The following is an 11,783-nucleotide window of genomic DNA, read 5'->3' on the forward strand; positions in this document are numbered from 1 at the left end:
GGTGTTTGCCACACCCCAGGAGCTGATGTCATAAAGGGAGTTCTGAAGGGCAGCCCACCCAGGCCTGGCCCTACAGCTGCAGTGTCCCTCCCGTCCCCCACCTCTCTCAGTGGGGGCCTCTCCAGTCCCTGAGAACTGGTACTATGAAACGGTGAACTCCTGGGCAGAATCTCGCCTGGAGCCTGCAGAGTCCAGCCAGGGCCCTGCTGAAGGGCCCCAGAGCAGCGGCCACTTCTCCCCTGTCCATCTGACCAGCTGGGTCCCTGCGCCCACCTGGCCTCCACGTCCCCTCTCCTTTCACCCACATCCCCGACCATGCCTAACTACTACGAAGTGCTGGGTGTGCAGGTCAGCGCCTCCCAGGAGGACATCAAGAAGGCCTACCGCAAGCTGGCCCTTCGCTGGCACCCCGACAAGAATCCTGACAACAAGGAGGAGGCGGAGAAGAAGTTCAAGCAGGTGTCTGAGGCCTACGAGGTCCTGTCTGACTCCAAGAAGCGCTCCCTGTACGACCGTGCGGGCTGCGACAGCTGGAGGGCCACCGGTGGGGCCAGTACGCCCTACAGCAGCCCCTTCGACACCGGCTACACCTTCCGTAACCCTGAGGACATCTTCCGGGAGTTTTTTGGTGGCCTGGACCCCTTCTCCTTTGACTTCTGGGACAGCCCATTCAACAGTGACCACGGTGGCCGGCGCCATGGCCTGCGGGGGGCCTTCTCCACAGGCTTTGGAGAGTTCCTGGCCTTCATGGAGGCCTTCTCATCCTTCCGCACACTGGGCCGCAGCGGGGGCAGCGACACCACATTCTCATCCACCTCCTTCGGGGGCTCTGGCCCTGTCAGCTCGGGGTTCAAGTCGGTGATGTCGTCTACCGAGATGATCAATGGCCACAAGATCACTACCAAGCGCATCGTGGAGAATGGGCAGGAGCGCGTGGAGGTGGAGGAGAACGGGCAGCTCAAGTCAGTGACCGTGAACGGCAAGGAGCAGCTCAAACGGGTGGTTGGCAAGTAGGTGCCAGGCACCAGGCCCTGCCTTCCCACCACCGCCACCGAGCACAGGGCAGCAGACACATGGGGCGGCAGACATAGGCCTATGGTTAATAAATGTGCCAAGTAGTTCATGGAACAGCTTGCTCAGCTTTGTGGGGGCGTGGGGCTGGCTCCAGCCTAGTGGACATGAAGGAGGGTGTGGGTGCTGCCTCCAGGGCCTGAGCTGTTTCCGCCAGGAAGCCAGGGGTGGTTCTGCAGGGGGGTCTGTCATCTTTTCCGTGCCCACCATCTGGGTTGATAAATAACGTGGCTGCCCTGTCCTGATGACCTCAAACCCAATCCTGACCCCATCCACTCTCTATTGCTGGCCCCTGCCATCTGCATAGGCCTTGCTGTTTCAGCTCTCAGCCTCCCCCCTTCTACCCACCCGCATGGGTTCTTCTGGGACAGCTGCGCCAAACCCATGTTCAATTGCATTGCTTGGTGACTTTAAACCTTCCACGGCTCTCCCTGCTCTAAGCATAAGGGCTACATGCCTTATTCTCACCACGAGGTCCTGGTGGCCTGGGCCTGCCCACCTGCCCCCCAGCCGTCCCTCTCTGACCTCCCACCATGTGGGCCTCCCGAGTTCTTCCACTGCACCACACAACCTGCAGCCCCAGGGCCTTTGGACAGGCCATGCTCCCAGGCGAGTGCCCACTCATCTTCAGGCCTGGCACCCACGGGTGGGGACAGACTGCCAGGGAGCAAGTCCCAGCCACGTGGAACCAGAGCTTTTCCCAGGTCAGAGCCAGGCTGACCCCTTGCAGCATGAGTGACTCCCCATCATGGGAGGGTGCTGGTGCTAAAAAAGAAAAAAAGAAAGGGGACTCTGTTCTGATGACCTGAGTCCTACCGAGTGCCAATCTTTAAAAAGTATGTATTTTAAAATATTTTACTTGGAGGCTTATGCCTGTAATCCCAGCACTTTGGGAGGCTGAGGTAGGAGGATCATGAGGTCAGGAGTTCGAGACCAGCCTGGCCAACATGGTGTAACCCTGTCTGTACTAAAAAAAAAAATACAAAAATTAGTCAGGCGTGGTGGCGAGCACCTGTAATTACAGCTACTCTGGAGGCTGAGACAGGAGAATTATTTAAACCCAGAGGATGGAGGTTGTGGTAAGCTGCGAGACAGAGTAAGACTCCATCTGGAAAAAAAAAAGTAACATTTTTACTTTGAAACAATCTCAAACTCACAGGTGTGTCAGGCACTGTTAATTGTATGCAATTCAAGAAATATTGATTGAGCACCTGTTAGACACTGGGGATACAGCAAGGCACAGAACAGGCAGACCCTACCCTCATGCGGTTAGGATTCTGCTTAAGGGAGACACATGAAAACAGGTGTGCAGAACATGGTTCCCTCTAGTAATGAACGCTGGAGAGGAAAGGGGCAGGCGAGCTGACAGACGGGGGCTCAGGGACTGGCCTTCACTTCTGAGGAGGAACTGGAATGAAGGTGAGGCGCTGGACCATGAAGCCATCTGGGGGAAAAGTGTTCTGGGCAGAGGGAACAGCAAGTGCAGAAGCCTGGGGCAGGAATAGGTCTGCCCTGCGTGGAGAACAGCAGGGAGGCCATGCGTGCTTCCACTGAATGCCCACAACTCTCCCAGACAGGGGTCACTGATCCCACGTTGTCCAAGAGGAAACTGAGGTCTGGAGAGGAGAGAGTCACACAGCTGGCAAGTGGCTGTACTCAAATATCACCCCAGGTGTTGACTCCAAATGACCTGCCTTTAACATGGTGGTGATGATGATGCTGATGCTGGCAGTGGCGGCCCAGGGAGATGCGCTGCAGTGCTGGAGTGCATCTGGTAAAGGATCAGCAGGTGGCAATTCCTTGTTCCTTGGGGCTGCAGTAGAAGCCAAAAAAGGAGGTGATTCCAGGTTTGAGGGTTAAAGGATGGTCAGTGACAGGGTTTCTGGCTCCCTGGCAGGGGCAGGGTGGTGTGGCATGACCACAGAAGGTGCCCCGAGCACCCAGTGGACTAAGACCTGGTCAGATTTTGCTCACTTCTGCATCCCAACTCCCAGCCCAGCTCCTGGCATCTAGTAGGTGCCCAATAAATGATATGAAATGAAAGAAGGGAGGAGCATTGTGCCAGGGGAGAGCAGGAACCAAGGAGCATACTCAGAGGACACCCTCTGGAGCTCAGGACAAAAGAAGACACTGGAAGTCGTTGAACCGAGGCCAGAGGGGAAGGTGGGGCTTGGTCACAAGAGGGGAACACCCAGTGAAGGATTCATCCCATTTCCAGATGCAGAGCTGGTCTGAGGGGCACTCAGGAGGGCCAGAGAGGCTGGGCCTGCTGCTTTTCTCCAAAGGGAAGCTGCTGAAGGCGTCTTCCAGGAGGCCAAGGGGCATGACCCCAAGATCTTTAGGGCTTGAAAAGTCCCCTTGGCTTCTGCAAGTGTCCTGGCCTAGAGGACACAGTCGGCAACCTGGTGCTACGGCTGCAGCTGAGGCTCAGGCTGGGTTGTGGCTCCCTGGGTTCTGCCTCTGAGAGCCCCTGGGACAAGCCGGCAGCTGGAGGTCCCCTAACCATGTTACAGGCAGGGCAGGGGAGCCTCGTGACACGCAGAAGGTCAAACCCCAGCTCCCAGTCCTTCCCTGGGACTAACTTCATCAAAGCCCCCACTATAGCATTAACCACCTGACCTCTGTCCCTGTCGACTTGCTAATTTCACCAATTACTGGCCAGTTGTGGCTGCGTCAAGTGGACCTGTTTAGCACAGGCAGCTGCTGAGCAAATCCAATTACAGCCCGGGAGCCCAGGCGACCATGGTCCTGGTGCTGGCTGCACAGCAGAAACCTGGGTGCTTGCAAGGCACCGGTCCCCAAGCACCCCAGGACCACTGGCTGGGGCCACCCTCTCTGCTTCCTTCTTGTCGCCCAGCCTCACACCTGGAGCTGGCGCATGCTCTCTCCAACGCAGACCTGTCACAGCATCACCTGCTCAAATGCCTCTGAGGCCCCAGTCACTGACCCACCCAGCCGAGCATGTGACACCTCGCAGAATCCCTGTGTCCACCCTTAGCCCCACTTTACAGATATAGAAGCTGAAACCTGGCAGCTTAGTGACTTCCTCAGAAGCACATCTAGGGTAGAGTCCAAACCCCATGGTGGCACGTACAGCCTCAGGCTTGCCCACAGCACTGCCGGCTCCGGGCCCTTTCTGCGGCTGAATCACGCTGGTGTCCCTGCCTGGGCCACCCTTTGCGTCTCCTTCGCTTGTTAGGCATCCCTGGAGGCCCCCACTCTGTGTCACTTTCTTGGGGAGGTCTTGCCAAGCTGTGCTGCTGTGGCAGGCCATTCGGGCCTTTCCCGGAGCCTGTTTTAGGCTGGGCTGTGTGTTGGGAGGCCGAGTCTGAAGCAGTGAGAGTCCTGGGAGCCACTTTCAGAGCCAGGTGTGGCAGCAAGGGGTCCAGGAGCCATTTTCAGAGCCAGGCTGTGGCAGTGAGAGGTTCAGGAGCCGTCTAGAGCCGGGCTGGGGCAGTGAGGGGTTCAGGAGCCATCTAGAGCCGGGCTGGGGCAGTGAGGGGTTCAGGAGCCATCTAGAGCCGGGCTGGGGCTGGCCACGTCCTGTCAGTGGCACACTGAGTGGAGTCTGCTGAGGCTGTTCTGCTGCCCCAGGCCCCGTCCCAGTGTGGATTCTCCAAGCAGGGCTCAGCAGAGGGCAGGGGACACTGCAGAGTGTAGCTTACAGAGAAGATGATGGCTGTGTCCCTGTCAGGTCATCTTCGCCCACTGGATCACGCCAGCCTCCTCCCCGGCCTCTTCCCTTCCCTCTTCCATCCCATTTTCATCCCAGCAGCCAGAAGAATCCTGTGAAAGCCTGAGTTTTGCAGAACACTCAGGAGTGGAAGCCGCAGTCCCTATGGCGTCCCACAGCCCCTTCCCCAGCCAGATCAGTGACCCCCCTGGCTTCCCCATCGCTCTTCACTCCAGGCCCCTGGCCTCCTCCCCGTCCTGCTCACACCAGCGCATTCCCGCACAGGGCCTCTGAGGTGGCTGTGCCTTCCACCGGGTGCCCTCTTCCGGATCTCACGCAGCCCTCCCTTGCCTCAGATCTGGGCATGCCTCTCCGCTCTTGCCCGCTGTCTCTGCTCTGGCCCCACCCTGCCTCCCACCTCCAGCTTTCCAACATGCTGACCCCATTGCCTTGGACCCCCAGCCCGCCCAGTGAACCCCGCCAGATGCTACTTCCTCAGGAGGTCTCAAACCGAAGCAGGTCCCTACCTTCTCCACCCTCCACTCCTGGGTCCACACATCCTGCGAGGGCTATGGCCATCTGAAGGGACCAAAATCCTGTGGGGGAGGGAGAGGGTGAGATGGCATATAAGCAAGGATTCAATGACGCTGGAGCATTTTACAAGTCAGGGTGTTAAGGCCCTGGGAGAGGCGCTGGGCTTGCAGAGCAAGTGGGGAGCCAGGCCTGTGGCCTCTCAGCCCTGAAGAGCTGGTTTGCTCAAATGCCCTTGGCCCCTGAGGCCTGGCCAGGCAGGGATTGCCCATCGGGGCACAGGCTTCTGCATGGACTGGGTGAGCAGGTACAGAGTTCTTAGCCTACTGCACAACCGAGCAAGAGATATGGATGTTTACCCCCATTTTACAGATGCAGAAACTGAGGCTCAGGGGGCGAGAGAGGTGGTCAAGGTCACAGAGCCACAGTGGGAACCGGTTCTGCCCCCCTCTTCCTCTCCCTTTGCATGGGGCCTGGGGCTGGGTGGGTGGGGCGCAGGCAGCCTCCTGCCCGCCTTCCCTCCCTCTGGCCGGTCGATGTTATCGCAGCTGATTTAATTTCAAAGACGGATTGAACTGTGGAGGGAGGGAGAGTGGCTAATCGCAGCCGCCATCTGCCCCGTTGTCATGGGGATGGGCTCCCAGCAATTGTGCGGGGCAGACCCAGATAAGGGCACTGAGAGGGCTGGAGGGGACTGCGGTGGGCGGGACAGGGAGGGCAGGAGGACTGGGATCAGGGAGACGTGGTGAAAGAGACAGGAGAGAGACAGAAGGAAGGGGTGACTGGGATCCTTGGGACCCAGGGACCTGAGAGAGACAGGGACAGAGACACAGATGCCAAGGGGCCAAGGAAGCAAGTCGAGGTGCCCAGGTGAGGGGTGGAGACGGAGTCCCTGGAGGGGGCTGGGGGAGGGTATGAGAAGGCTGCCATCCTGCCTCACTGCCCACCCAGCCCCAGGTGGCCCGTCTGCGCCATCTCCCCGGCAGCCTGCCACTGGGCGGGAGAGTCTCCTCTTGTCTGCTGGGGAAGGGTCTTGGTAGGAAGTTCAGGCCTCCCCAGTCTGCCCACTCTGCCATGCCAGGGTCACAGGTCTCATGGCCCCTTCCTGGCCGGACAGGGTCCCAAGCTCAGCTCAGAGCTGGGATGTCTGCTGCTTCCACAGATAACTCCCAGTGCCCTTGATATGGTTTTTACAACAATCATGTCATCAAGCTTTGCCAATACTGACTTCATCTTGCGGATGGAGGGGTGGCACTGAGTGCCTGCTTTGGGCTTTGTCCACCCACTGCCATCCGTCTTCCAGGCAGCCCTACCTGGCGAGCACCTTTATGCCCATTTCACAGGACACAGTCATCTGACCCCTCCCAGAACAGGAGCAGGGAACAAGAGCTCCCATCTAACTTATCCCAGCAAGCATTTATCATCACCTCTGTGTGCTGGGACTTGGGAAGTTTCCAGGAGATGGCAGCGAAGGAGGCGAGGCGTCTGTCTCTGCTCTGCCAGCCACCACTGCTCAGAACCCTTCACCTGCCTCAGGCTGGCACACCTCAGCCCTGCCTTTTCACTTTTGCAGATGCTGTTTCTTCCTGGAGTGCCTCTCTGCCACCTGCACCCAACCCCAGTGCTGCCCTGCCTTTGCCTCCCAGCACAGCCTGGTTCTGCCTGCGCCTTCCACCTACCAGAAGCTAGCTCGAGGCCCTGGGAGGTGGGTGCTGCTCATGGCTCTGTCCCCAGTGCTCAACTCACAATGTGGGCCTCAAGATACAGGCTATGAATCAGGGCTATGCCTCTGCTGGCAACCTCAGCATCAGCTAGGACTCAGAGTTCAAATCCACATGGCATCGTCCACTGGACGCCTCCCTGGCAGCCCCCAGGCTGTGTAGATGCTCGTTTCCAATGCAATCCATCCCTGCCCCAGCCTCCTCCCCGGGCCCTGGGCACCAGCACCAGCCTGTCTGAGGTGGCCTCCCCAGGCCCTGAGCCATCCTCTGACCTGGGCACATCCCCTCCAGCCCTCAGAAAAAAAGGTGCTTGGCTTTTTGCTAAGGTCATGGATTATTCATCGAGTCTGAAGTCCAAACTCCCCAGAGTGGCTCACAGGGAAATATTAAAATTCCCTCCAAGACCTTCGGGACAAACCCACAAACCCACTGTGTCCGTAGGTGGAGGCCTGCACGCTCCTCACCAAGATCCTGGACAAAGTCCAAACTCCAGTTGGGACCTACAAGCTTGCATGAGATCCAGCCTCTTCTCCAGCCTCATCCTTTACCACCTCCCACCTCTCTCTTTTACCATCAATGGACTATTTTTGTGTTTGTTTAATTGTGGTAAAATACCCACAACACGATTTACCATTTCACCGTTTTTATGTGGACAACTGAGAGGCATGAAACTTACTCGCACTTTTCTGCTGCCCTCACCTCCATCTGCCTCAGGACTCTTTCCTCTTCCCAAACGGAAGCTGTCCTCAACTCTAACTCTGCACCCCCGCTCCTGGTGTGCCCCATTCCATATTCTATCTCTGTGAAGCTGACTACTCCAGGGAACTCAGGGGTCCAGGGGCAGCCCCCCCACTTCTGCTGCCTCCGAGGCCACACTTGGGCTTTGTTCAGGTCACTCCACACCCCAGTGTGTCCTCTCCTCTGCAGTTCTTCTTCATTGCCTTTTGGGTTTTTCAGAAAGGAGCCTGCAATCACTTTCTATTGCTTCTGTAGAAAATTACTACAAACTTTGGGGTTCAAAGTAGCCCAAATTTATTGTCCTACAGTTCTAGAAGCCAGAAGTCCCAAATGTGTCTCCCTGTGCTAAAATCAAGGTGTCTTCCTCTGGAAGGCTCCATGGGAGGCTCTGTTTCCTGGCCAGTCCAGAGGCCACTGGCGTTCCTTGGCTAGTGGTCCCTTCCCCCATCTTCAAAGTCAGCGGCACAGCATCCTCCAGTCTCCCTTTCTGACTGACTCCTTTTCTGACTCTGACCCTTCTGTTTCCTCTTGTAAGTGCTCTTGGGATTGCATCTAGGGCCCGTCTGGATGATCCTGTATAGTCTTCTTGTCTCAAGATCCTTTGCTCAGTCACATCTGCAAAGTCCCTTTTGCAATCTAAGGGAACACGCAGGTTCTGGGGATCAGGACAAAGACATCTTTGTGGGGAGGGGACATCTTTGTGGGGAGCCTGCAGAGAGAGAGGTGATCTCCCCACAGGGCTGGGCAGAGGGGCTGTTGAGAGATTGGCTCAAGGCCACCTACTCCTCAAATGGCCTCCTGCCTGGGAGGCCTATTTTCCAAGTCACTCAGAGAGGGAGGAGGTGGGGAGGAGGTGGATTGTGTCTGGGATGCAGAGCAAAGGAGGAGAGATCAGGAGGATAGGGCTGTCAGGCAGGGCCGGAAGAAGGTCTGTGTGGCAGGAGGACCTGGAAGGTGGGATGTCAGGGCAGGGCTGGGAGGTCTTGAGCAGGGGAGCCAGTGCCTGCATGTGGCCAAGGCTGGGTGAGTGCAGGACCCACTCAGCCCCTCTGCAGGAAACCTTGGTTTTATCCCTGCCTCTCTCTAGGTCTGGCTTTCTCCATCTGTCAAAGCTCTCTCTCTCCCCTGGCTCTGAGGACACTCCCAGCAGTTCCTCCCCAAGGCCATGTCCCTTGTCCCAGAGCCCTGGCTGTGACATCTCGTCCATCTAGAGGCATTAGTCACCCTTCAACTTAGCCCTGGAAATGGTCTGGGTCTGGGTCCCGAGGAGCGCCCAGGATTAGAGCTCAGAGCAGAGGATGTAGAGGAGCAGTTGGCCCCTGGGGATCCAGGATGCACACAGAGATGATGTCCCACAGGTGGTTTTGTTTTGTTTTAACAAAAGATATGATCCTCAATCAGCATCTTAGAGGGGTCTGGGACTCACCAAAGGTTGGGTGTGACCTCAGGTGACATCGCTGAGCATCCCTCCCCATCCCTGGGGCCATGTCCCTAGGCCTGGCACTCCCTGGCTTGGTGGGGTGTGGCCTGGGGACAGGCCTGCCCTTCACAGGGCCTGGGAGCATGGGTGCTGGGCAGCGCGGGGCTGGGGCCGCCTGCCCGCCAACCACACTGCGCTGTCACACCCCAAAGCAGGAACCTGGCACCGCCAGCCACTCAAGCCCCCAGGCGCCGTGGTTACGCCTGCGGTCACCCAAGCAGCCGGTCAGGAAACCCCTGGGGTCGTGGGGTTCTGGGGTGGTGGTGAGGGCACGAATCTCCTTCAGGTTCCTGGGCCGCTGCTGGCTTCGGCCACCTCCCACCACCTTGAGCCTCGCCACACCCGTGCAGCCATCCCCCTGCTACTCGGTTCCCACCTCCAGGAGCATCCCTTCAACTCTTCCCCATCAAGGCCAGCTGGAGCTGGCTGTTTTCCATGGCCTGTGTGGTTCCCCTGTTTCTCCCTCCCTGGTATCCCAGGAACCAGTCCTTTTCTACCTGCAGGTTCTGAATATTTTCACCTGGCATTCAAGTTGCCTGGGTCTGGGCCCAGCACCTGAGGGCAGGGACAGTTTCCGATCTGCCTCCAGCTTGCCCAGAACACAGCGGGGCCCAGATAAGCATGGAGGTGACTGGAGAAAGCTCAGCCCTGCGTGGCTAAAGATCAGGCTAGTGGCTCCAGGATCCCTGTGGCCACAGGGAGAGGGAGGAAACGGCCCAGTGTGGCCCCGCTGCGCTGCCGAGTTCCCCCGACTCTCCCACGGCGTGACTGTGGTGTACCCCTCCACCTGTGTGGCCCTGGAGCTGGGCCCTCCACACATCCCTCTAGGAAAGGCAGGCAGGAGCTGTAATTGCAAGAGGCTGATTCTCATGCTTGCTGTACATTGGTATTTGATTAAAAAGGTGATGAGTAATTGGGCTTATTGATCCGCTGTCAGCTGCCAGCTGGGCAGGGCTGACTGTGGAATTGTCCCCCAGAAGAGTGGCCATGCTTCTTTCTGAACCAGGTCAGCGCTGCCAGCTCTGCTCACACCAACCACTCAACCAATGATTTTGTGGCCAACCATGGGCTGGATTCTCCAGCAGCTGGCGGATTCTAGTAGAGTGTCGCTGCTGCTCACTGCAGGGGCTGCCCTGGAGGTGGCGGGGGCTCAGCCCTGCCCAGGCGGCCGGTGCCAGCTGGGGCATTGCCTCCCAGCCTGGTATCTGCCTTGGGCTCCAGGTGACGGGTCTACTGGGCAGTGCCCTGCGTGCTCCACCCTGGATGGTCCCTGTCTCCCCATGCCTCACATGCACTTGGCATCTTCCTCTCCAAAGCCGACCCCATCTCGTGTCCCTTCCCAGGCACTGGGAGTCATCCCGAACGGCCCCTCTCAGACACCACGTCCAGTGGGGTCTCCCTCCAGGCCCTCTGCCCCTGCCCTGGTTGGAGCCTCCATTATTGCCCACCTGAAGGCGGTGAGGAAGCAGGCCCAGCTCAGGGTGGCATTCCCTGTGGGGAGCATAGCCAGTGTGAAGGCCCTGGGGCAGGAACTCTCCTGAAAAGCAAAGCAGCCCCTGATCCGAATGGGGTAAGGAGGCCTAGAAGAGGCGGTAGAGGCTAGACCGTGTCAGAAGACTTGTGGGCCCTTTGAAGGGCTGTGTTTCTTGTCGAGGAGATGAGTAGCCAATGGAAGGTTGGGGGTGGAGGAGGAGCTGGTCTCCATTCTTGCTCGACTGCTCTGGCCACTGAGTGGAGACTGCTGGGGCCCAGGAGGAGGCTGCAGTGGATCCCTGGGAGTGAGAGGACGGTGGCATGGGAGAGTGGGAGGCTACAGCTTGAGGTTTGCTGGTGGATCGGATGTAGGGGTGAGGGACAGGAGTCAAGGATGGCTCCAAGTTTGCTGGTAGGACACTTTGCGGTTGCTGCTCGCAGGGCTTGTGGAAGACTGTGCAGGGAGCAGGTGCCAGGAGGAAAGTCCGGTACATCACAGGGCTGGCTGAGTTTGAGGTGTGACAGGCAGCCATGTAAGAAATGCCAGGTAAATAGCCAGATGTGTGGGTCTGGCTTTGGGAGAAAAGTCAGGACCGGGGACGGATAGTCGAGATTTATCAACTTATAGGAGGGTATTAAGGGCATGAGAGTGGGTGAGATCATCCAGAGATTGAACAGAGACAGAGAAAGATCCAAGGACATTGAGAGGCCAGAGAGAGAAGGAGAGGCCAGCAGGGGGTGGGAAGGAACGGGCCCCATCTCAGTTCACCCCACCGTTCTTTGTCTCATCTGCGCCAATTAGTATTCTCTGGCTACAAGGGACAGACTTTAACCCCAGCCAGCTTCAGTTAAAAGGGAGGAGGAACACTATTGAATGGATACAAGCTGGGTCAAAGGAAGAAGTCACACTGTGTGGTGAGGTTAGGAGCCCAGGCAGTCCTGGATTGGAGAATGGTCTCCGGAGCTTGCTGCCATTGGAACAGATTACCCTCCTCCCCGTTTCCCCTCCTTACATGAATCTGCTCAAGGGTCTGTCAGCCACACTGGTGTGGAGGAGGGTGGGCATCGTCGCTAGCATCACCACCATCGTCTCTGT

The 11,783-nt window shown here is 57.9% G+C and overlaps 1 protein-coding gene across 1 annotated transcript; it reads left to right on the forward strand.

Moving 5' to 3' along the window:
• Window positions 1-315: 315 nt before the first annotated feature.
• On the forward strand, window positions 316-1,014 carry DNAJB8 (DnaJ heat shock protein family (Hsp40) member B8). The gene has a single exon (XM_012435383.3). The coding sequence runs from the start codon at window positions 316-318 to the stop codon at window positions 1,012-1,014; it is 699 nt and encodes a 232-aa protein (XP_012290806.2).
• Window positions 1,015-11,783: the final 10,769 nt, after the last annotated feature.

This window comes from Aotus nancymaae, unplaced genomic scaffold (genome assembly GCF_030222135.1).
Source record: "Aotus nancymaae isolate 86718 unplaced genomic scaffold, 86718_ANA_hifiasm-v0.15.2.pri h1tg000046l, whole genome shotgun sequence".
Lineage (NCBI taxonomy): Eukaryota > Metazoa > Chordata > Mammalia > Primates > Aotidae > Aotus > Aotus nancymaae.

Excerpts from the sequence above, each read along its gene's own strand:
- DNAJB8 (XM_012435383.3), top strand. The coding sequence starts at position 316 with ATGCCTAACTACTACGAAGTGCTGGGTGTGCAGGTCAGCGCCTCCCAG.